The sequence below is a fragment of the Gavia stellata genome, chromosome 1 (assembly GCF_030936135.1).
Source record: "Gavia stellata isolate bGavSte3 chromosome 1, bGavSte3.hap2, whole genome shotgun sequence".
Lineage (NCBI taxonomy): Eukaryota > Metazoa > Chordata > Aves > Gaviiformes > Gaviidae > Gavia > Gavia stellata.
Window position 1 is genome coordinate 130,462,944 of NC_082594.1, and position 25,745 is coordinate 130,488,688.

General features: G+C 38.4%; 1 protein-coding gene across 2 annotated transcripts in view; it reads left to right on the forward strand.

Annotated features, from left to right (window-relative positions):
* STXBP5L (syntaxin binding protein 5L) overlaps nucleotides 1-25,745 on the forward strand; it is a 208,653-nt gene that overhangs the window by 164,438 nt on the left and 18,470 nt on the right. For both annotated transcript variants that reach the window (XM_059819981.1, XM_059819988.1), the window contains 2 exons: nucleotides 1,040-1,105; nucleotides 21,730-21,900. In XM_059819981.1, the coding sequence (XP_059675964.1) occupies nucleotides 1,040-1,105; nucleotides 21,730-21,900 (237 nt within the window). The remainder of the gene's footprint in view (nucleotides 1-1,039; nucleotides 1,106-21,729; nucleotides 21,901-25,745) is intronic.

Sequence of the window (25,745 nt, forward strand, 5' to 3'; positions counted from 1 at the left end):
CTGAATGTGGGCTCATGTCCCCTGGGCTCTATGACCCAAGTGCTGTGAGTCCACATTGCTAGCAGATGGATGTCTGGTGTTGGGCTGTCTGCCAGTCCCAAGTAGCCTATGGCATGAAGTGTCAGAGCTCCTTATAACAAGTGTGAACCACTTGATACAGGGCATCTTGGGATACGTACCAAGGGTGCATTTGAACAGGTATGGCCATGCACAGTTCACCCACTCAACAGCTAGCCAATGGTAAAGGATAGCAGGAGCTCAGTTTCTCTCCCTAGCATGCCAAAAAGCACATTTAAACTTGTACATGCAACCTGTGCCAAAGATGGATCTTAGTTTGATCACAGAAAGAAGCCCAAGCTTAAGCAGTATAAACTAGGATTACTTTACTCGTTGCTGTCTTCCATGGTAGACTGCTACAAATTAGTTCCTCACAAATATTTATAAACACTATATAAAGTATCCTGGCCAAACATTCAGTGTTATATTCAGACAGCGTTATCATTGTCCCTGTGTCCTTTAAAATGAGCTATCTTGTGTGAATTCATATGAAAGTTCCTAATAGTAGTGGTGATATTTTTGTACTCACTTTCTTCTTTCACTGGTACTGCCTCTTTTTTCTTTTTTTTTTTCCTCTTCTCCCCCTGTTTTAAGGTTTCCTCCCTGCATTCTGCAGCGCTTGAAAGCATAGAGTTATTTCCACATCAGTTTGACAGGGATGAATGAGTTGGACTCATACCACAGACATTTAAATTTCAAACTATATTTACTTGTTTTCTCTCATTAGGTACAGTCACTCTTTGTCTACCCTGAGGCACTCCAAAACCAAATCTTGAGTTAACAAGAGGTGTAGTTTTTAAACCAGACCTAAATTTCTGCAGTGACAGCCTCATAACTGCAGTTACCCGAAATAGATATTTCCCTCGCATTTCACACCATTCCTTTCTCCCAATTGACTTTAAAGTGCAGAATATCATCAACCAAGAAAGTTGAAGCATGCCCTGTTAGATTGTAACTTAACTTTTTAACTCCATTTTTTCAGGCCTGACTGAACTCAGTGACAGTCCAGTTTCCCTGGAGCTAGAGCGTTGCAAGTCTCCCACTTCAGGTAAAGGTGATTGGCTTCTCTTCCTGCAGTCTGTATAAGCCATTCATGTCGTGCATCACTGTGTTTCATTAATCCCTAAGAAGTTAAGTGCATAGTTACAGTTCCAACGAGAAGAAATTACTGGAGAAGTGCTTATTACATAGCACAATAAAATCCAAAGTCTGTTTACTTAAGGAAAAATTAAGTGTATGTGGTGCATCTTGAAGTGAAGAGTATGAAAACGTTTGAATTAACAACATCGTGCAGGTATATTCCTATATCCTCCTCTTAGAGGCTTGTTTCTCTGTTTTCTTAAAAGACTTTCTGATTACTTTTTTTTCAATAGGGAGTCCTTATAATTGTGTGTATATATATTATGCATATGTGCATATAGAGAAACTATTTGAAAAACAGCCATATGGACATGGTACATTTTAACCATTAGAACCCACCAGTGTCTAAGTTACATAACTTACAATGGAAGCATAACCTCAAATAAAAATATTCACTTATCAACCACTTTGACCCAGCAGTGAAATCTTGGCCATTTAATAAATTTTTAAATGTTTCCCATTTCACCCATAGTCCTTCAGAAGGTGGAGTTCATCTCATTCCTAGAGACTTTTTCTGCAAGTACCTAGTCTGCACTGATCTCTTTAATGTGAGTTCACTGTCTTAAAGATTGCTGCTTAGAGCTGTTTTCTAGTAGCTGACTTTTAAATATGATGGAAAATAAGCAGGTATAGCTGTGATATGTTCATTTTTCTTGTGGTATGCATATCACACTTCTTTTCCTTGTAGTTTGGTAAGTATTGATAGATACTTTTTTTTTCTTAGTTATGGTAACAAATTCCCACAAATACGCTATTCAAATCCTCTGTTCTTATTTCACATATTTTACTTGATTATAACAGGACACGTTAATCTTGAATGGAGGCCACTAATTAGTCATTTACAAAAAGCTGAAAATAATAGAAGCATTTCCCTGACACATCACGAACTAAACCAAAATAGCTGCTTTGAAATATCTATTTCCTCATACTATTTGCAACCCACATTCTATAGACGTGGGAATATCAAAGTGAAATAGGCTATAATAATATTGGTATAACACTAGGAGCTCAAACTCTTGAGCTGGGCCTCAGAAACGCATGATACGGGCTTTAAAATAAAACATTTGATAACTCAGTATAATTTCTTTATTGTGTGGCTCACTGGGATTCATCTTTTCAATCTTCTTTCCAGAAATGAGCTACAAACTCTCTTTTTCTTCTTACCAACAACTAAGCGATCACTGACTTGATAAACATATGTGCATATGCTTAGTTTTATAATGATGAGTGACTCCTAGAGCACCTTACTTTTTTCTGCAGTTAATTTCAATTTTTCATTCTGCTATTGATCAAAAATATCTGGTTTAGATAAATTTAAGATCACTTACTCCAAAATTTATTCTGCTTTTCTGTCTTGGAGATAATTCAGCAGGGAAAACAGGGCATATTTATTAATCTTCCCTATTTTAGTCCTTCAGTGTTGTTTTCCAAGCTATGTTTGAACCTTTAAAATGTGAAATCACGTGCAATTTTGTAGGCAGTAACTATTATTAGAATTAACTGCTGTTTAAAATAGAAGTTAAATTTACTGAGACTGATAATAATTATTTTTTTAAATTTAAAATAATTTTGCTTTGTCATACCTGCTCTAGAACTGGGCAAAATCCAGTCTAATCCTCTGGAGTAACTGACCTCAAAATTGTGACCTCCAAGAACTTGGGAGTGGAATTACCTTGTGCTTATCAGCATGGCCTCACAGCTACATCGGCCTTTGCACTGGCTAACTTCTCTTTCTCATAAAACAAACTGATTGATCTGCATAGTTATGGATTCATCAGGCAGGATCCTTCTACTTCCAGTCTTGCCTTTGATCTATTTAAAGTTCATGGCACACAAGCTCTGTAATGGAAGTGTGCTGTACTCTGTAGAGTCCGATGATATCTGTGTTTGTAAACCCAGTGAACACGTACCTCTGCTGAAGATAGGCCAAGACTTTAACCTTCAGAAATTTAGCAGAAACGGAAAGAACACTTGGCCACTGAGTCAGGTGATCCAAGCTGCTGCCCAACGAAGGTCCTGCTGGCTATGACTGCATCACCAACTGTTGAGGTTGCAAAGACAGAAGGAACAAAGTTTGATTTGTTGCAATTCATTCTGGTTGCCAGACCAGATCAACATCAGTTCTTCACCTGGCAGTGAAGTTCATGCCAGTTACTGGCCCTGAGTATGCGCAATGCATACACAAAGTGCAAACTACTGGAGGACACTAGTCTACTTGATAATCTTACAGGTCTTTTCCAACCTTAGTGATTCTGTGATTCTACGTGGCAAACGCATGATGGCACATTGGTGAGCAACTTCATCCTCCGTTCCATCAGAAAGGGGAATGATTTGAGGAGCAACATTGATGTGCTCATGTGCGTACTTTGATACTCCAAGACAATGCCTAGGAAGAATCCCTCCAGCATGCTAATTGCTAATGTAGACGCAAAGAGTTTTACATCTGAGAGAGCCATAGTAACTTAGATTTCAGTTCCAACCAGGCCCATAGGAACAGCATTGATAAAGGCTTCTTGGAGAACTTGAAACATCTCCTGCCTCCTCATGTCTTGGTCTGATCCTGAACAGATCTGATCCTGAACATTGCTCAGCCTGCCTGAACCATCTCAGTTTACATGAAAAATGTATTTTGTCTGTAACATCCTACTGCTTGGCAATGTTTTAACCTCTGACTGAGGTTCTGTGGAGCCAGCGTAGGTCAACTCAGTAATTGAGCTTTGTTTCTCTTCTCCCCTGCCTCAAATCAAAATTAGGCATTTGTGTTCTGTCACTGATATGAGTGTTGGAGCACTGAGCAAGAGACTCGGTGCTGAAGAATACTCCTTATTTTACATGCAGGGCTGGTTTCTAATTCAGTACTAATCCAACTTCTTCCATTAAGCAATATTTTGAACTTGTTTCACAAGACTGTCTTCTCAGGTGCTCCTCCTGTACTATTTACTAAAGCATGGCTTTGCAGACAATGTAATTGAAAAATCAGATTCCCGTTCTGAACACCTCTCAGACTAGAACATGAAATTAAATCATTTGATGAAAATGTCTGTGAAATTCACAGTGCCACAGAGGTGGTACCAGCAAGTGAAGAAATGCCAACCTTGCATTTTAAGAATGGTAGGCAATAATCTTCCTTAACCACTGGTATCTTATTTTAATTAAATTAGTATTTAAATACTATAGTGATGCATTTCCAATGCTGTACAGGAAGACAAAAAGTTAATAAAGCCATTTGAAAGATCCTGCTTATTTGTAAATATGAGTGGTGGCGGTTTCCACTATAAATAAAATGTATTCCAGATACAGCAATATAAATTAAATAACACATTTGTAAAAAATTGTGGAACAAAAGACTTAAAAAACCAAACCACCTATCTATATAAAGCATGTTTCATGAGAAGAGTGATGCAGCATGGCATGCCATATAATGGTATTTGATTGGCTTAAAAAAAAACCCCTCAGATCAGATAAAGAACAGTGGAGATCAGGATTTTTCAATACCATCAGAACATCTTATTGTTACTCGTGCATGCCACGTTCCTTCAGCAGAGAAAGTCAAACTGCATTTTGATTGTTGTTTGTGATTTGGAGGACAAAAGTTAGGACTTCGTTCTACATTCACTCTACAATGGCATGTGAGAGCTCAGTAGCTCTAAACCAGAATAAAAAACTCTGAGGTCTTGTAATCACTTATAATGTAAATAGTGCTACATCCAATGCTGGAGCTAATTACTATACAATGTATTACAGAACAGTACCCATTCCAGTAAAGTTTACCTTTATTTTTATCATCTCATTAGGAGAATTTGTTCAGGGGCTTTTAGGAATATAACATATAAAATATATATAGCAGTATAATATATATGTCCCTTGCTGCTTTAGCCATTTATATGCAGCTTCGTATAGAAGCATGTAGTTGAAAATACACTGTGAGCACAAGAAAATGCATCTTTGAGAGGTCATTTAACTTTGTGCAAGATGCAATGGACAGTTTAGTCTTCTTTCGAAGACCAGAAGGAAAGAATTTCATCAGTCCGTATATAGGAGAGCAACTTCTCAAATGTGTGTTCTGAAATGAAAGTGCGTTTGTGTTTTTTCTTAAGAAATCACCTTCATGTTGGGGGCTCACATCCAAAATGCTTTTAAGATTATAGAGCTTAGAGAAGGCTATGTAAAGATTTCCACAATTGATTCCCACGGGCTTTGGAACAGGTCCCTAATGGCAAGATGACGAGTTTTTATCAGTACTGTGATTTCCGAGTGCTGCTATCCCGATTCATTCCACTGGTTAAATCCACTAGGATTAGGCCCATGCCGTGCCAAACTCCCACTTCCCTACATGAAATGGTTTTAAATAGCTTTGTTTCAGGAAGAGTATTACTAAGTTTCTAACAGTTGCTCTTTTTTAACTTGTGGGTAACTGCGGAGTAGCTGAAGAGATTTGACTCAGTTTGAAAATTATATTCTTATGGAAAACAAGCAAGAAAGGAAATGTTTCAAAACATTTTGTGTGTGCGTGGAAAACATGGAATGTGATTTATTTTGAAACTTGATTATTGATAACGCTGCCAGCATAACCATTTCTACTTATATTAAAATAAAAAGAATGTTTGCTAGTCAGAAGGCAAATTAATCATTAAAGAGAGGTTAGCTCCTGCACTGTGACTACAAGGTGCATTTTATCACTTTTTCCAATATGTGAGCAGGTTTCTGATCAGGTGATTTCATGCTTGCTTAAGATCTTGAAGGGACGTGCATGTAGGGATTAGGAAGGAACAGGGAGCAGTATGAGCTGGCAGAGGGGAGGGAATGGGGACCTGGGTTTGGGCCATGGTGTTTGGCTCAGGGGGAGCAGTGGGGGTAGCCCCTGTGCAGCCCTTGGTGCGTGGCTCAGGGTTCAAGGGGGCCAGCAGCTCCCATGGACCATGAAGACAGGAGCTAAGCAAGGGAGCAGGGCAGCTCTGGGGAGGGTGACTGGGGCCAAACACAGCCTGGTGATCGCCAGGCAGGTCCAGGGATAGGGGAGGATGTCGGTCCGTGTGTCCAGGTCCAGATCAGCAGGGCCCTGGCCAGGCGCAGGGATGATGGCAGCAATGCCGCAGGAGCTGTAGTTCAGGGCAGGGGCAAGAGTTAGGTTCAGCTTGAAAGCAGCTCCTACAAAGTGCTGCCTGCAGTGTTCTGCCTGAGGCCACCAAAGGAAGAGGGCTGTCCCTATGTTGGCTCTGAGCCCCATCAGCCAAACCTCCAGGACCTTACTGTGTACCTTGTCCAAGTGGGTATCTAAATATTAGGCTCTTAATTCCATGCTGAATGATTCTATAATTCTGTTTTAGCAGAAGGAGACTGGGACTGATATTCCAAAGTGTTACGCAGGCAGAAGCTGCCTAACAGGAAACAAAGCTGTATGAAGTCACCTTTATTTTGAATAATATTAAATTCTCTGACTACAGTCCTGCTGTAACAGCTGAAGGAAACCTACCACTGAATGTCATAGCTGCGCTGACACATTTGTTTGTTGGTTGTGCCTTGGTGCTTTCACCAAGGAACCATATGGCCACAAGATAGGATATTGTCTGGTCAGGAGACCTGGGTGCTCAGCTTAGCTAGCTGCCAGACCATCCCGATTAACTCTGTGCCTCTTTCTCATCCCACAGATGGATAACTTGACTGTTTACACATTAAGCCCTTTTGGGCAGGGGCTTGCACTGTGGCATCACAATTTCTGCCTCCAGCATGAATGCAAACAAATAATGGTAGCAAACAGCTCTGCTAGTGTCTTGAACCTTCATACTCCATTCTCAAATTAAACTGGTTTTCAAAAGCTCTTTCTCAGCAAGATAGGTTTACATGCATGATCCTCCTTTGTAATAAATGTAGAGATAGTAAAATATACATGATTTAGGTACTAAAAATAGTTTACATAGTAACATCCACATTCTGATCAGTTTAATATTAAAATCTTAGTTTTACCCAAAAGAAAGTAATATGCACAGCTTTAATCACAGTGAAGCATGAAAGCAACCAGCTCCTTCTTTTGTTTTTAGCCTCAAAGATGTGGTCTATTGACAGTGGTCCATGCTGTGTCCTAGCACAATCATGTCCTATGCCAAAAATAACCAAATTTAGTGGTGGAGATGGTGGTAGTAGTAACTCCTGGCTTCCTCAACTGCACTTCCCTCGTTTCCTCATGCTGTGTGCCTCTTCCATCTTTTAGCCCCCTACTCTATCCCTGTACCCATGAACTAACTCATCAACTGTATACTCTTCTTTCTGATCCTCAGTCTCTTCAGCACCCTGTGACTGTGTTAGCTGGATTGCAGCCTTCAGTATGGTATGCCTATTTTGTCTGTGAGCAGCTGTGGCAGCTCCCAAATCAAGCCTGTCTAGAGTCCTTCAGAGGAACCAGAAAGTGCATACTGTGCGTGTCCCCTGTGAGCCTGCACACAAATAGTTGGGAGCTATTTCTGCAGTCTTGCAGTTCAGACATATATACCACAATTTGGGAACAGCTGTGGCGTATCACACAAGACATGTAATTCCTGTTATTCAGAAACACCTGTAACATAGAAGAGGTTAAACCACCATTTTGCAAAGCTCAAAGCCTCCATGATGACAGCACTAATGAAGCTCCTTAGTGTTAAATGCAGCTAGGTTTTATAGCTCTGAAATATCCTAATCTAGATCCTAGGCTGTTAGTGAAGTGTCCCACAGACTTCCTTAGGAGTTGGTAATCTTTTTTCAGAGGGCTGGTGGGGCCAGATATTGTCCTTTCCTTTAAAGGAGATTATATCACAAGTGATGCTTCTTTCTCTATAGCAAAGCAGTGATTGGAGCAGTATCCCCCATTCACAGTCTGAAAGTGTCTGACAGCTGCTCAGATAAATGGAATGTTTTTAAAAGGCTGTTCTGAAAATCAAGCTGCCCCTTCGTTTGAGTGCCTAAAATGGATGTAGGAGCCTAACACTTGGTATCCAAAGTAGAGAATTTTCATGTAGTGGTGTTAGTGATGTATGTTTTGATGTTGGGTTGATCTGAAGAGATCTCTTCACCTTGTCCCAAAGCATCCAGTTAAAGTGACATCTAGAAATGGGTTACTGGGAGGGCTATGCTGGTTCTACTGATACCAAAATGTTGCTCAAGAGCCTGAAGGGCTTCCCTACTCTACCCTGAAGAAAGAAAGAAAAACACCTAGCATAGGTGCCAGCTGATATTTTCTTCTGCTGCATTGCAGGCTTTGTAGTTTATGCCACTTTGCAAAAGAATGCAACAGAATTTCTTTTTAGGGGCTCTGTGACTTGAAATGGTAGGTTGCTGTTTGGGGCATCCTTCTGACCTAAAAACTTATTAAATAGGAATTACAAAGGACTTGTTCCTTATGTTCATATGTCCCAGTGTTCCTGTCACTGTGATAACTTACTATGTGGGACTTTCTTTAGAAGTATAATAGTTAGCTGACAAATACTTCTTTGTTCATTTCTAGTAACAGGCAGTATGGGAAAGGGGTAAAAGCCAGAAAACGATATGAAAAAATACTGAATGAATGCAAAATGAAAGAACCATATTGGAAATTAAGTCTTCTGAATAATTAATAGAAGATTTCTTAAGGCATTCTTTTACTAAATTTAATGCTGTTTTGACTGCTACAAGACATGCTTCATTTCAGTTCTCTGGTGTTTATTGTTTAAAAATGTGCTCATGTGTAAGGAAATGAAAACATTTTTGAACAGAAGCAAAATCATAGTTTTGTTGCATAATTGGAACACAACAGATAATTAAATCTTCAGCAAATTGAGTGCAATATTTTGATGTCTAGATAACACCGCGTTATATCCTGAAGCTGCTGTATTTCGTTTCTGTGCAATCTGTCTTCTTTTCCGTAATATTACAATAGTGTTTTCTGTCTCCATTACCTGTACAATATGCCCTCTCTTTTTCAAATGGTATCTTGAGGTATGATGTCATCGGAACTCATAATTTCATTGCACCCTCTTATTAAATTGGTTTCTAGGTGTTTAAATATTTGTGATATGCTGCATAACCAGCATTTGCAGTATTTGCCTTAATCTCATGTGGGGGTTTTATCATTCCTGTCATCACAAGGTAAGATACTGCAGCATACAGCCAAAGCTGTGTAATGCACCATTCACTTCATGAGAGCTGAGTAATGTTTTTTCCAGTGCTGCTTTGTTCAGTTACATTTATTTTGCTGAATGGTGTACATGACAATATTTAAACCGTAATTCTGCCTTTATATGCTGATTAAAAAAACAGGCTACAAATCTGCAACATGGTATTAACCAGAAGATGGCATGTTGTTTTCCCTCACTCCTTTTTCTTTCTTACTTATTAACAACTGCCTTTCTCCTTTTTCTGTTGTTTCAGTTAAAGGATCAAGAAAGTTAAGTCTGCCAACAGATCTTAAGACTGATCTTGGTACGGTAGGCGAAAGCCAACAGCTTTAAACTTCCTTACATTCATTGGCAAAACATTTTACCAACTGATTCATGAGATAACACAATAACCACGGAGGCTTTGTCTGAAAAGGCTTTCTAAAAACCACCTATTAACCCATACAGTTCTGTTGGCAGCTCTCAGCATTTTGCTTGTTTAATATTCATTTATTTCATGTAGACATATTTTGCCAGTCATTACACACTGTGTGTGTAATATTTTATTACTAAAAGGCTCCAGACCTTTTTACACACTTGAGCCATTATAACTGGTTGTCAGTGATGTTTATCTCTGCCTATAACACCCAATGCATGTGCTAGTCTATTTTCTTTATTTGATGTACAAATTCTGTGCCACAACAGTGATAAGACAGTTGAACATCTATATTTTATGATGTCTTCTGAGAAGTCAGATCAGAAAGCAGTCATTTGTGTCTCAGTCCTCTCCTTGAGACTTACCTCAGCCAACTGTTAAGTACACAGTTTGCTGTAACCTTTTTCTCAATTCTTCTTTAATATTTCAGTGGAAATGCATAGTGAAAGCAGAAATTTCACCTCAAAAAAACTAAAATGAAAATTCAACTTCTTGCGTAACCTAAAAATGTTTGGGGCAGATCATGCCCTCTTAAATACCCACATAAAGGGGATTGGTCCTGGCATTTGAGTTGGAATGTGTGGTTCACACGAAGATTTTTATAATTGTCTTAAATACTCTCAGTCTCAAGGACTCCTTTCTAGTTTTGCTCTCATGGGAAGTTTCTAGTGTAAGATGACTGAAAAAGCCGTGTAGCCATGCCTCATTACTTGGAGTGCCTTTTTAGAGATAGAAATTAAAGTTGGATCGCATCCTTGCATAATGCAGCTGAACTTAATTTCTGTCGCTAGGAATCATGTGCATGTATTAACCAATGTAGCACTGTTCCCCAAGGCAAAAGTCAGGGGAATATATAAATCACAGAATCATTAAGGTTGGAAAAGACCTGTAAGATCATCAAGTCCAACCATCAAGACTTCAGTGTACAGAGTGATTTAGTTGAAGATATTTGAGAAACTAGGAATGTAGGAATACACCAAAAAAACAATTTGGAGTGGAAAACTGTAATACTTATAATACTCCAAAAAGGTAAAAGGAGTGATGTAGGCAGCTCTAGACCTGTAAAATTAATATTTATCACTAAACAAATGGGCAACTATTAAGAGGGAAGGTGAATACTTGGAGTATCAAAATAGCTGTAGCCTAGGACCTAAGGCTAAACCATATTCTACGGATCAGACTTCTTTTTGTTAGTATTATTAAAAATATATAATCTTGAAGGACACATAGCATGAACTAGATTTAGATCCTGAGTCATAAAACAAGAAAAAGGTAAATTTGATGTGCAAAAGACTGGATTTATAGGTTTTCAGAAAAGCAAGAAACAAATCAGTGTAACTAGAAGTGGTGAGGGCTTTACTGTATAATATAAAAAAGTTGCATAGCAGAGAAAAAAAACCTGCCTGACCATCAGCTTTCCTGTAATCATGCTGGGAGCTGGACAATATTGTAAGCATTGCCTAGAATATATTTACAAATTGAATGCAGATTTACGTGTAGAAAAAATCCAACCAAACAAACAACCCAACAACCAAAAAAACCCAACAAAAAACCCACAAAACCCCACAGACTGGGGAGCAAGACAACTATGTACAATAGGAAAGCTGTAAAAGTTAAATAAATTCAACCTAAGAGCATAGGAAGCATGATGATCCATCTTAAATATGACATACGTAGGGAAGTTTGAAGATTAATGGAATGCATAATGCTGTCTGTGATTTTGACTTCAGAACAGTCATGTTTCTACCATTCCTCTATTTACCTGTACTCATTATGTTTTAATAATGTAGAACAAGTTAAGTATAAACTAAAAATAAGCCTAAGAAGCTCTATTTCAACGTCTTGCAGAAAGTAGCGGAACTTGATTAATTTCGAAAGCTTCAGACACACCAAAAGGTATTATCAAGTTGTCACGTAAGCATTCTGTTTGTTGTCACTGCCACAGCTAGTGGGTTCTCTGTACTCTTACTACCAAGAAGCCTGGTGGATTGCTAAGGATAAAGCACGTAGAAGCAGCACTCAATGTATGAGCTGGCAGATACTCGTGGCTAATCAACTGCAGAGGAAGGTTTAAAAAAAAAAAAAAAAAAAAAAAAACAGAAACCTGAAACAAAACAAAAAAACTTGTTTCAGTTCTCCTTCATGACTGTCTTAGAAGGGCAGACGATTCCTGTTACTAGCCATTAAAACTATGCTGAATTATAGATTGCTTAGTTTAGAAAAGGCTGGGAAAAGCCTGTCTTTCTCAATGTAAGGAGCTAAATTTAAATGAGAGTTCCTGGAAAAGGTGAAGAATAGTGTCTGAATTTCATTTACTTCTGCTCCAAAATGTCCTGGATACACTGGCAGAGCTCGTAGAGATTATTTATCCACTGTTTGACTGTCCCCTGAGATTGTACCCATAGTCTGAATATTCAGGGCATGACAATACTCTCTGGCCCACACTTCTTTTAAAGATATTCAGGTCACCACTTTCAAATGATAAGATCTTGTACATCCATCCTATTGGCTCTGGCTCATAGCTTTTCATAGAGCGCTGATACATTGCCTACCCTCAGCACCGACTGCAGCTAATTGGGGAATACGTTAGCATTTGGCAGCTCCCTTCTTAGGATCTGGCTCATGCGATGTCCTTGCTTTCACTTTGCTTTGAATTGTAATAGTGGAGGTTAAGTAGAAGTTAAATCTATCTCAGGTGGAGGTGCTGCCAGTACTGAGAATTGCTTGGGGAGCAGTCTGCTAGCATTTAAGGGAATAATGTGTGAGCTGATGACTGAGGGTGTTGTAGTTAAACCTTGTCAGGATTTTCATGACTTAAAGGTACTTTGGGACCCTTGTAGGACTGATAATTTAGTTGACCTCAGCATCTTTTTATTTGGATGTAGTGATTATTACCTACCCTTGCTGAAGAACTTGTCACCTGTGGATGCCATATTTCCACAGAAATGAGAGAACATTCCATATGTGGGGATACATTTTTTTATAGTTTTAGCTACTGCAGATCATAGTAACCTGATGTTTATTTGAGTTGGTCAGAAGGAAGATGTAACATTGGATATACGTACAGTTTCCCTATTATCCTTCAGAGAAAGCTCTGAATGATGGTATCTTTATTTTTGAACGTAATACTGTTTCCCAAAGTTTTCTGAAAAGATCATCTACATTTCCATGCACTGTTGCGGTGAAATGAATTATGAGGATAATCCTAATCTCATTTAATCAAGTGGAGAATCTGGGATATATCCAGACATATACAGCTGCTTTTATATGAGAGTTTTCTAACTTTGCTTCACCAACCACTTTAAGCATCAGCTTGTATTTTTCTTTTAGGAAGTATTTCTGCTCATTTCATTAAAAGCTTTCACAGTTTCCAGGTGATCACAGGGAGCTAGATGGAAATCCTAACTAAAGATGGAGCTACTCCATAACTGCTAATTTTTATTTAATTCCTATGAACAGATGATTTCACTGTATGAATTTATGCTATCACCTAGACTTTATTAGCCAAAGAACAAAAGAAAATGCAACTAGAGACAGACGTCTTTTGTTTCCTCTTGCTAAGCTGTGATCTTCAAAAGATTAATATAATTTCCTATGCTTTCTGCAGATATTTATAAGCAGCGAATTAATTCTTTACCAGGTCAGAGTTAATGTCTCCCATTTTATGCAGTGAAAAACTAGACAAAGTACCTAAGCTCAGTTTTTTCAAGGATTTGAGAAATGTATTCTGATGCAGAGGCCCAAAAACTTCAATTCTGAAAGTTGGCTTCATAAAACACAATGGTAGGAGTCAGACAAAGAAGCTTTGGTTATAACTCCGTAGTCCGTTTTGTCCATTTTGTATGAGATTTGTGGAATCAGTTTGATTTTTCTTTCCTTAATGATTTATGCATATCATAATAGAATTAAGATATGAAAACAATGCCAAAGAACATTTCAGAAAATTTGAAATTATGAGAGTTGCTTTCCTCCTCGGTCTGACATTTTTAGAAAAGGCAATTCAGGCATCCAACTTTAACAATGCTTTCCTTGAATTACTTGGCAATACACATTGAAAATTATATGTATTTTTACACACAAAGGATTTTATGGACTGTCCAGTGTGTGTCTCTTTCCAGAAGGGTAGAGTAATTTCTGTTCACTTTTCAATCTGAAATTACCAGCTGAATTGAGGAATCATCTGAACTCTGCTTGTAGTTAGAGTCATAGCATAATTAAGGTTGGAAGGGTCCTCTAGAGGTTGTCTAGACCATCGCCCTGCTCAAAGCAGGTCTAGTTAGACCAGGTAGGTCAGGGCAGTGTCCAGTTGAGTCTCTAATGCCTCCAAGGACAGATGGTCCACGACCTCTTCCACTATTTGATCATCCACACAGAAAAGAAGTTTTTCCTAATAACTAAGCAGAATTTCCCAAGTTCCAAGTTGTGTGCTTTGCCTCTCAGCCGATCACTGTGCACCTCTAAGAAGTGTCTGGCTCTACCTTCTCTGTATACTCAGATCAGGTAGTTGCAGACAGCAATAAGGTCTCCTCTGAGTCTTCTCTTCCTAAGGCTGGAAAAAACCTCCAGTTCTCAGCCTCTCCTCTTACGTCATGTGTGTCAACTCCCTTACCAGCTTGGTGGACCCCCGCTGAACTCAGGCCTGTATGTCAATATCTTACTTGTAATGGGGAGCCCAAAACTGAGCACAGGACTTGAGATGCAGTCTGACAAGCACCAAACAGAGGGTGCAGGCTGGCTATGCTTTCGCCGATTCAGTGGAGGATGCAGTTTGCCTTTTTTGCTGCAGGTTTGATCACTATTCAGATGAAAAACACTGTGGGTTGGACTAAAGGCTTTCACTTTTACAGAAATGGTTTTAAACGTCTGACGTCTCTGCAGTTTCACATTTTCAGGTTTGGATTTTGATATTCTGTAGCTAGGACCCTACTAGACAAAAGTCTCTTTCATCTGCTGAAGGTCAGGTGTATGAGAACACCAGTTTCTTCCTTAATTAAATAAGAGAAGGTTTATGGTCAAACATTTTTAAAAGAGAAGCTATGTTAATGGATATATTAGCACTCTGCCAGTCCAAATAACCCAAATAAAAAAAAAAGGCAACAAGAGCTGATCAACAGGTTAACTCTGTCAATTATTACAGCGTAACAGGCATGTGCTGGGTGGTTATATTTCAAATGCAGAAAGGGGCTGTGTTCCGACTTCTAAAAAAAACCCTGATCTATATGGGAGATTTAACAAGCAAGTCGTTTAAAGGAAAGGTAAGTTCTTAAAACTATCAAAATGATACCATAACTACAATGTTTATAACTGATACAGTTAAATGTAGTCACAAAGGAAAGGCAGTAAAATTTGTTATCTGAAACAACAAAACAAGCAGTAAAGATCATCATACATTTAAGAGTTGTTAATAAAAAAATGATATGCAACTGTTAGGCTCACGATGTCATAGATGTTCAATGTTCCTAAGTTCTCTATTTTTACTTAAAGAAGAGTTCCTTACTGAGGACTCTCAAAAGGTAAGGCATTTCCCACTTCTTTCAAGCAATGCAAGCACATACATAGTCTTCTTCCATTCCGTGGTCCCCGTACACTTCTCAGGCTGTAATACTCTCCAACAGTCAAAATCTGGGGCTAAACATAGATTTACCCCGAGGTCCTCTATAGGAAGTACCTTGGATTGGGATGGAGCTCTCACACAGACTGTCATCTGTAGGCGGAGGCTCGGGCATGAGACAGATGGTCCTGTCACCTTGTTTGGACTCGAAGCAACATCCAAAGTCTTAGTAACTGACCTGTGTGTACAAGCAGGAGAATATTTAGAAAGCAATAATTTTCCATGTATAATTATTCTGACAACAAAGTGATAACAAAAGAATGATAAATAAGCACTCTAAATCAGAAGTTATCAACTATAAAATCTGGTTTTGCCGCATTAAAATAAGAATGAACAATTGTTACTAGTTTATTTATTACAATAACTTGGTATGAAATCTGTCAAAAATCTATGATGCATAATGTTAACAAGTTTGGAAAAACTTGAATTTTTTTAGAATTCTTTGATTGCTGCACAAAAATTATGGGTAAACTTAATTATATTTGGAATGCCTTATTGACCATGTCTTTGCCATTTTCTGTTGAGTGTTTGCAAGCAAATTATTTATATGTTAGCATCTATGGAGTGGTGGTAGCTCAATAATTTCAGACATTCTTACCTCTAGTTAAAAACAACGATTTCTGGAAAAATCAGGGGAAAAAAATCTCTGGAAGAATCTGGTTAAAATAGACTAAAACCACTTTTGTTGTAATTGTCTTACATTTTGTCCATTCCTTTCAGATGGAAAGGTGGAGTTTTGTTTAGAAATTCTCCAGCTCATGTGTGTCATGCTTCATTTTTGTCAAGTTCAAGTTGAAAAATATGTTTGCAGTCCAACCTTTTTGAAGAATTTTTCGTTGTCAAAAACAGAATTAAACCCAGGTTTTTCCATCTTGAAAATGCAGGTGCAGTGCTACTAATAAGGGGTGCTCTGGACTAGTTGTTGATATCCTGGGTGGTCTTGTGGGTCATCCACTCTAGTTGCATGTTTCACTGTTGTCCTCTGTGCAGCTCAGGATGTAATCAAGTTTCATGCTTCTGTTTCAGAATTAAATCAAGTTTTCTGCCTGTGTTTTCCTGTTTATTGCACAAAGCATAGCAACAATTTATGTTACATTATTCTGTTGAGGCAAACTGAGTGTTGTGTACTTTTTGAGAGAGTCAGTCCAGTGGTGTGGTGTTGTGATCACTAGGAATTCAGCAGAGGAATCTGAGGAGCAGAATTAGATTCATATAGTCCAAAACTTTCCCACTGTTCTCAGGGAACAAAGCTAGATTTACTTTCAGATTTGCACTGCCAGGTTTGGTTTTTCAGGTATGATAATGTAGATGACATACGGCAATATATTCTTAGTGTTCTTCATTTGGTTGGCGTTTATTTTGTATTTTGGTTTCATTGTTCATAATTGCAGGCAAAAATAGTTTTAAAAGGGGCTCTGTCGGTGACAACACACTTAACATTTTCAACCAATTTCTCTGAAAAATAAATTTGTTCACCCTGCTTTCAAAAAAAGATGATATCTAGGATCAAGCGCATGATAGGAGTTTATTACCATAATAAGGATACCATTATATTACACAGGCAGTATAGTACAATGACAGCACGTTATACTCTTAGTATGGACCTAAATGTACTAACATATGTGTATAGGGCAATTCATCCTTCCTCTTCCAACTGATGAAGACATGATGGTAAAGGTACAATTTTGCTGGCAGTACCTCTGTACTAACCTCTTCTGCTAGGGCTCACACCTCCTCTCCTGCCTGGTTGACAGAACTGCACCAAGACAAAATTGCAATCTGGACTTTGTAAGGGATTTTCTTTTAAGAATAAATTGTTAAAAGTTTAAGTTGTCAGCCTATATTCTCACTGATGAATGATCACACTACTTTTACACACATTTTGGTTATCTTGCATGCAAACCTGAGACTGTTCTTCAGGCCATTTGTACAGTTACGAGATCTCTTTTTTCTTGATTTAAATGTGTATCTCTTCACTGTGTAAAGAAAAAAGGTTAGTCACACCCATAATTATTACCCCAAATCTAATTTATTGATAATACACAGAGATAATACAGCAGAGATTGTATTCCTCAACATTTGTTGAGCAGATTCTCTGGGACTCATTTTTCAGGCTCTTTCTGCTCCATATTAAAGCATCTCTCTCTGGTCCTCTTGCCTGCTCTTTTATTGATTACTTCCTTACAACTTAGGGTGATATTATAATGCTTCTAATTAGTCATATTTAAATTCCTTTGTTCTCAACCTCTCTCAGATCATTAGTAAGAACTGGTCTTCAGCTCGTTTTTCTGTGTGAATTTATCTCTGTTAGAACTGAAAAATATGGTTGGTCTTACTTTTTTTTTTTTTACGTCTAGTGTAACACAACTTTATGCAGCAACTGCAAATGCATGTTTCTCTTTTCTTACTGAGGTTTTTAATACATTTGGTTTAGCAAGGGTTCAGCTTCTCACTGGTAAATCGTTGGTTGCTTTTGCTTTTTGCAGAGGTCATCAAGTAGTTTAAAACAGCCGTATGACGAGGCAGGTTGTGTAACATACACATGTTACTGTGTGCAAACTAAAATCAGCATGTGTATCTATAATATGCTTCCTCTCTGTGTAATACTCCTCGAAAAAATTAGATTAAATTTGAGGCTCTCCAGCAGGCTTACTGCTGTCATGTTGCACATTGCATCTCTCAGTAGTTTCATCAAGTTCACAGTAATTAATGTTACTTCTTCAGTTCTTCTTAATCTCATCGTCTCACTGGTATGTTTTGTGACACACTGGCCTTCCATCTAGCACAGTTCTGTTTCTTTTTTTAAGCAGATTTTGGGGTGCACGCTGCACTGAATGGTGCTACCGTTTGGTAACGGGGATAGCTAAAGCATTTTTAATTCGTGTGGGTAACACCATGAACCTAGACAAAAGCAAACAACCAGGACCGGCACTGTAGGAGCAGCACGTGGAGAACATTAGGGGATTTTATGTCCTTAACTTCTCTTTAATATCTTTTAATACATCTTAGGTACAATTTATTACTATCTGCTTTATTAAATCAGTGGAGTTAAATCAGTGTAAAATGGACTAATGTATTGTAGCGCGGGGTAATCCGCTATGATTACTTCCAATGGCTTGCATGAGCCTTACATTTTTAAATTAATGAACAGAATAGCTGCAAACTGAGCCTATTTAGTTCACTATCCACAAACAGGAGAAAAGGCTGCTGCCTTTTCTGCTGCCTTAGTAACTTCGGTACTTGCTGCTGGAATCTAGGACCACTAGAGAGCATAATGCAAATTCCCTTGACCTCATGGGCAGCAGCACTCCTGGGAAGGGATAGGAGGCGATGGCAAATGCAGTGGTGGAAGAAGGTAGAAAAGAGAAGGGGGCTTTTTGTGCAGTGCTTTCTCCCCAAGCAACTGTTCTCTGCCTTCTCCAGAAGAAGAGAGAGTTAGGAGCTGTCGCACTATTGCATCAACGGCACAGAGCAATCCACGTGCTGCTTCCTGAGTACCAATGTTAATGTTTCCAATATCAACTGGTGCTCAGTATCAACTAATATTTCTGATACGAGAAAAGCCCCAGTGACCACATGACAAAAGCAGTAAGCCAGCAAGGAAAGAAGGTAAAATGTTCTTCTTTACAAATCGAACAAAGCTGGAAAAAAGCCAGGTTTTTACAAGCCGCCTCTATCTCTTCTTTGGGGTGATCGGAAGACATCTCTCGCAGCACAGGAGAATCAGGTGACTCGGGTCTCAGAGGGCTAGTAAATCATTGCAGTCATTTTGGCAAAGGGTGATAGCATGAGCATTCTCACAGTCTCCCTTAGAAAGTACACTGTAGGAAACTAGTATTGTTTTTTTTTCTTACCACTTTTCTTGCACACTTTTTTTTTTTTTCAGACAATGTGGTAAGGAACCCTTTCTTAAATAGCACATAACCTTTCTTTAGAAATGTTTTGTGTTGCTGATCTTATACCATAAAAAATGTAAGAAATTAATTTTTAAATACATGCATAGGATTTTCTCATAGATTTGGGTGGTCTTTATCTGCCTGATTCTTATCAGCTTCTCAGCAAAAATGTTGCAGTCATACTTCCCATTATTATATTACTCTTTGTACGTCTTTTTTGTTTTTACCAAGGTTTGAAGAGCTGCATTGCTCCTTGTATACACTTAAAAAATAATCTTATCTAATCAGAAGAAAAGAACGGTGTTAAAATATAGCGAGATGTGTAGCTGATCACTAAAATCCCTCTTCCAGTCGTTGTTGTAGCACTCTAACATTTCACCAACTCCAGTACTTGAAGGGATATCCCTGCAGCTTTTTTTTCCGCACGGGAACTGGCTTTGCTTATTTGGAAAGGCGTTGTTAAAACAACTAAAGGATTTTAGGTGCCCAGATCCTACTGATTGTTTTTGTTTAATTTGGGCCTTTGAAGGTAACTGAGACAAGCAAGCACGCTAAGAGAAACATAGCAGCATTTGTCTTAAAATTTGGTGTAGTGAATAGATGAGTTGTGCCCATTCTGTACAATGTTCAGAGAAAGGGACTCACAAATGTTGATGTTTCTATAGAATATGATTCTTTTTTACTCTGTTATGTTCCTCACCATTTCCTAGGATCCCCCTGGAGATAATTAGATATCATGCTGAAACTCCTTCACACAAACTGAATTTGGAAGAAAGGAAGCAGCTGGATGAGGATGTGTCTGTTGCTGAGGTTGAACAGTCAGCCTGTGCCCTTGAACAAAGCCCCCAATCTCAAAGGACTTTCTACTGAAATATATGAATAGTTTGAGCATATTTTGTAAAATTCCCTAACTATAAGTTGAATGAATCATCCACATGAGTTTTATATCTGCTGTTAGCTCAGTTAATAGCCATGTATTAAGAAACACGGTAAGAATCATGAAAGTTGTGTCTCCTACAGAGCCGCCTCATTATGCAGTACAGATACTAAATTGCTTTCTAAACTATAATTCTGAACAATTCTTTCCAATTTTGTTCATTAAGACTGAACTGCTTTCATATGGGAAAGACATGACTTACCCATTGGAAGACTACATATAATAGCACAGTATATGCTGTATTCAGTATAGAATCTGTTTTATCATCTGAATATGGAAATAGCTTTTCATCATGTACAGCGGAGCTATCATGGCATGGTAACCAAGAAATAAATTTATCTTGGTATATTAACATTCATATTTTCCTTGGATATGATACCAATCAAAGAGAGTTAACTGAGTATGACACTTCTATACAGAATCTTAAAGACTAATCTAATTCTCAGGTATAAATAACCTGACATTTAAAATGAAGGCAGAAACTCCAAGTTTGTCCTTACCTATAGTATTGAGCTTCCATAGTTTTGAATAGAAATATTCAGTGTGCTTGCATAAGTCCGAATTTTTTTTATGCTTATTACCTGCTGTTTACTTAAATTAGTAAGTGTGAATTCCCTGCCAACCAAAAACAATTCAATTATACCTGGGGGTGTAACCTTTCATATGTTGAGGGGAAAATTGTGTTCAGTAATTCTTCTCATGTTGCCTTATCCAACATGAGAGGAAGAAAAATATCGCATGAATGTTTTATAGTCCAGTCCAACTCACTCTGAACTCTGATCTAAGCCTTGATCAGTGGATTGTTGTGGTTTAAAGACCTGTTGCCAGTAACAAAGAACAGATGAATGTAGGCAGAGTTTAAAGCAGCCATGTTTTGTTTCTCACCCCATCAGACAGCAGCGTGTGCTGTGTTGATTGACCGTAGCCTCTAGCAGGGGTCCAAGGACTTAGCCTCATATCTTTAGAACTGTAGCAGACAAAACAATTATTCAGCAGTCAGTTTCCTCAGTAGTAAAATAAGTCTATGTGGTATATAGAGAATAAAATACTTAGCAATATTACGGCTAGTTTTATAATTATCCCAAATAGTGGCAGTTAGATGCCTATTTCATGCAGCTTCAAGTCAAGTAGGGAAGATGTCTAGCTCTAAATTCTATCCCGTAGTAAATTACGCTTGCGGTTCTTTGAGAGCAAAAAGGAAAGCGTTTTCAAATTTATTTGGTATCTGTTAGGAGACACAACATCAGGGATGACAGTGTTACCAGCAGTATCTTGATAAATTGCCTGTTCACATAGGTCAATAAGATGCTGTGGGATCTGCAGCTGTAAGAACACCTCCCAATTCTATGTCCCTTGGTTTTTTCAAAATATGCCTTAAAGATGTGGTGTGTTATTCTCACATATACATGCTGGGTTGATAAAACAAATAAGTAGCTATTCTCAGAAGATTTTATTTGACCTATTCTTAAATATCAGAACGTACATCTCTCCTCCATTCTGAATTTCGGGAGCTGGCACTTTACCTAGCACTTTCTGCCTTCACTTTCCAGATCATGTGAATGGTCACTGTACAAGTCCAACGTCCCAGAGCTGCAGTTCAGGAAAACGACTTTCCAGCGCAGACGTCTCAAAAGCAAACCGCCGAGGGCCTGGGAGGCCCCCCTTCAGAAAAGCGCAGTCTGCAGCCTGCATGGAGATTTCTCTCCCGGTCACCACAGAAGGTGGGTGGCAATGAATATTTTGCTAGGTATTCATGAATTTCTCACCGGGTGTGAAAGCAAATAAGTTTAGCATGATCCTTGTCCTAGTCATTGCCCTGAACTGCTGTCTTCATCTGACTGTTTAGAATTAGAACAACCCCTGTGTGTTAGTGTTGTTACTAACAAGCCTGCTCCTGAGCTCTGTGCTGCCTAGGGATGCGGTATGCTGAACCTCACTGAACTCTTACGGTCGTCCCCTCACCTGTATGGATCGGGTGCTTTGTTCTGGAAAAGCGATTGTTCATAGCAGCTTATGTACAGTTGTCGTGACAGCTAGTAGTACTAACGTTTTAAACTCTCATTGTCTCTACTTATCAAGTCTGAAAATGAGTAAGATATTTTTAGAATGTGAGTTCAGGCTTTGCACATATTTATTTATTTATTGGTACTGAAGACTCTACGAAATTCCACAATCCCTGGCCACCATTTACAGTACAATTACAGCCCATAATCTAATGATTTTTTTGCATTTATAATAAGTTTCTTGCTTTAATGCTTGAAAAAAGTCTTTGAATTTTGATCTACCCGAGTGCAGAGTCTCGATGAAACTGAGACATACAAAGTCAACCGCTCATGGCGATGCGTTGTGCTTAAAACTTAGAATAAGCCTATTTTAATTTCAGCAGTGCCAGCTATTTCACTGCAGATCGTTTAAGCGGAAGCATTCAGCTGACGTGGTTTTCGTCAATCTTGATAGTGTTCCCACTCTGCTGTTGGTGTCCTCGACCCTTATCTCCCAGGCTTCCAGCTCCCCCATGTTCCCGCAATAGAACAATGCCTTGTATGTGCAGAAAAGCTTCAGTCTATCAAAAACTGAAAAAGCGTAGCAATAAGATAAATGGTGTAGGACTGTAGTGTTGGTTGTATTCAATTTTAGTAATAGGTAAAAATTTAATAATATTTAAACAACAGACAATATTTTAATAACAAATTGATTAATTTTTAAAATTAACTCTTTTTAAAATCCGGGTTTTAATTTTAATCAATTTGCAGAATGATTTCCTAAGTGCCTAAGAGATGATAATCTCCTGTGGCTATTGTCTGGGCTGTAGTATGGCCTGAACCCCCTGTGATGCTATAAGTGATAGGCAATCGACAACACCGTGACCCTAGCCCTCTGTCTCGCAAGGAGCATTTGTATCCTAACCTGCCCACCTGCAAAGGCGTCTGCACCACAGAAGTTCCTTACAGCTGGAACCAGTACTCCCCAATTTTGCTGATCGTTAATGGAGACAGAGCAAGGGGAATTATATCACTCAGAGTGTCTAATTTTGTACTTTTAAATGCAAATTAATGCAAGTATCTTTGTTACTAGTGGCAAATTGCTAGAATCTTTGATTTCATTTTTTTCTTTGTGATAACATAAAATAGCGAATTCTTTCTCGGCCTTTCTTCTGACTATTGTGGGGATCACACAATAGAGAAATAGCATCTACATATGTGAGACCCTATAAGAAAACATCCTAATTTGTCACAGAGGGTTCCAAGATTATGTTCTTGACTGGAATGGAGCCGATATCCTGAAGTCTGTTGCAGTGTCCTCTAGCAGCTCCTTCCATTTGATTTAAGAACAGTATTTACCTACACCCATCCATGCGACACAGAGCGAAGCATGGTCCGAGGCTCTCCGCAAAATGCCTGCGCTCACTAAAGGTGTTATCATCTTCCAGCTATGTCATTAGGTCTCTGGAAGAAGTCACCTCCCATCACTGGAGGCTATCACACCAGAACAGATACAGGTGGAAGAGGGATTCTTTGAGTTGTCCCTTTCTGCTTAAGTACGGAAACATTTAGCTTAAACAGCTTTCTACATTGGGTTACATCATCCAACTCCCTTTGCACTAAAGCAAACGAGAAGTGTCCACGTGATGTATTTTTCTGACTTTACTAGACAAGTATTAACCTTCTGCAGAGGAACAGAGTCAAAAACTTGGGAGTAGTGACGTTTCAACTGTCACTGCTGTTTCCTCAGTGACTGTCCAACCATCTCTCCTTTAGGAGAATGTTACAGCATCATGGACTCTTCAAAGATTGAGTGATAGGGTGAACAGCAAAAATGTTAAATCGCATTGTAGGCTTCCTATAATGTACGACAAAGTGTGATCTTCAGCAATCAGTTACAAGAAGTAATTCTGTTTGAGTAATAAACCTACCATAAATTTCAGTTTTAACTTGCGTTAATTAACAGCTCCTTTGTGAACGTTGTACTAAAGCAGATTTACAGCACTCAGGTGTTTACAAATTCCTGTGCATAAGGGCAGTTTTCATTTGTGTAATCACCATTTCTTCCTCCATATTAGTTATTGATGATGATCATAAAATAACCCTTTCATCAACTTCTATGCACCAAACAAATATGGTAAGTACCATTGTCATATAATAGCTCGTGGTGGAAAATATATCACCACCACAGTAGTTTCTATTGCTGTGGGGTTTTCTTCATCCTATGTAGTACCAAACTCTTCTGGAATTCTTGTACGCAGATACTGCTGCAGTATCAGTGCTACATGTACATAACCGGGCCACAGGACTACCTAATTCTTTCATGCTTCTCGTTTTCTTTTTCCCTCCCATCCTCCCAGAGTAAGTAGGGTCACTGGCAGGCAGAATCTACGAGTTCCTAAGGTCCCACTGACCCTTGTGTACCAAACATTTAGTAATATAGTGATACTTTTGATAGCATGATGATGCTTTCTGCATATCCGTATCATGAAAGATTCAGTTTCTATTGTTCATAACTAATTATAATACCTATAATATCAAGTTTAATATTAAAGTATGTATCTTTCTAGGGATAGTCAAACTTGCTTTCAGGGACATGGAGTAAATTAAAGTAAGTGACATAAAAAAATCCCTATTCAAAAGTATCAGTGGTGTCACTTAAATGTTATTACAACCATAAAGGTCAGTGAAAAGACTGCTGCAAGAAAGAGCCAGACAGTCTTTAGAGTAATTTGTGTTAACAAGTAATGGAGCACGGTTTGGGTTGGTCCTTGAGTGTGTGGGTTTGTGTACAAGTCACCTTTCAGCAGGTCTATAGACTAAAATAATTTCCTGATTATTTATATTCTCTCATTAAAATAAAGCTATCTGTCCAACTTGTCTACACTTTTTTTAGATGCCTGTGGCATTAATCTTTTGACTTCAAGCTCTACTAACTGATCTGTCTGGAATGACTGACATCCTGCCGTTCTTCATGCATCTTGAATTTCTAGATATACTGTTCTGGCAAGCGGTTTGATTTATTTCTGAATGTTTTTGTACTAAATAATATGGTGGAAGGTGGTAGGATCCTTGAAAGATTCTTAGGCTGGGGCAAAGGAGGAGGGTGAGGGAGACGGAAGATGAGAAGTTAAAAGGTTTGGGAAAGAATATACTGAGAATAAACATTGTCTCCAAAATGCAGAACTGGCTTTGATCAAAACCTTCTGGTTGGGCTGTTCCAAAATACAATGAAAAAATCCTCTCTGTGCTAAGAATTTATTGGCCACTTAGGAGTATATGCTGCAGTAAACAATAGATGCATTCAGAAGAAATTATTTATTTTTTTATATTCTCATGTGGTGAATCAAGATACATATTTTATTTCCTTGCTAGAGAGGTAGTATTTCAGGTTCATATTTGGTAGGATTTTATTATTCTACCTGAGTAGAATTTTGATTAGAGATTGCTATCTCAGTTGTGTTAAGCGCTTTTTATACATAAAAAAAAAAAAAAAAGCCTTTGTGTGTGGCTAGATGGTTCTTACCTTTTCTTAAGCTTGTCTCTGAGGCACTGATAACACTTGGAGAATTTTTTAATAATGC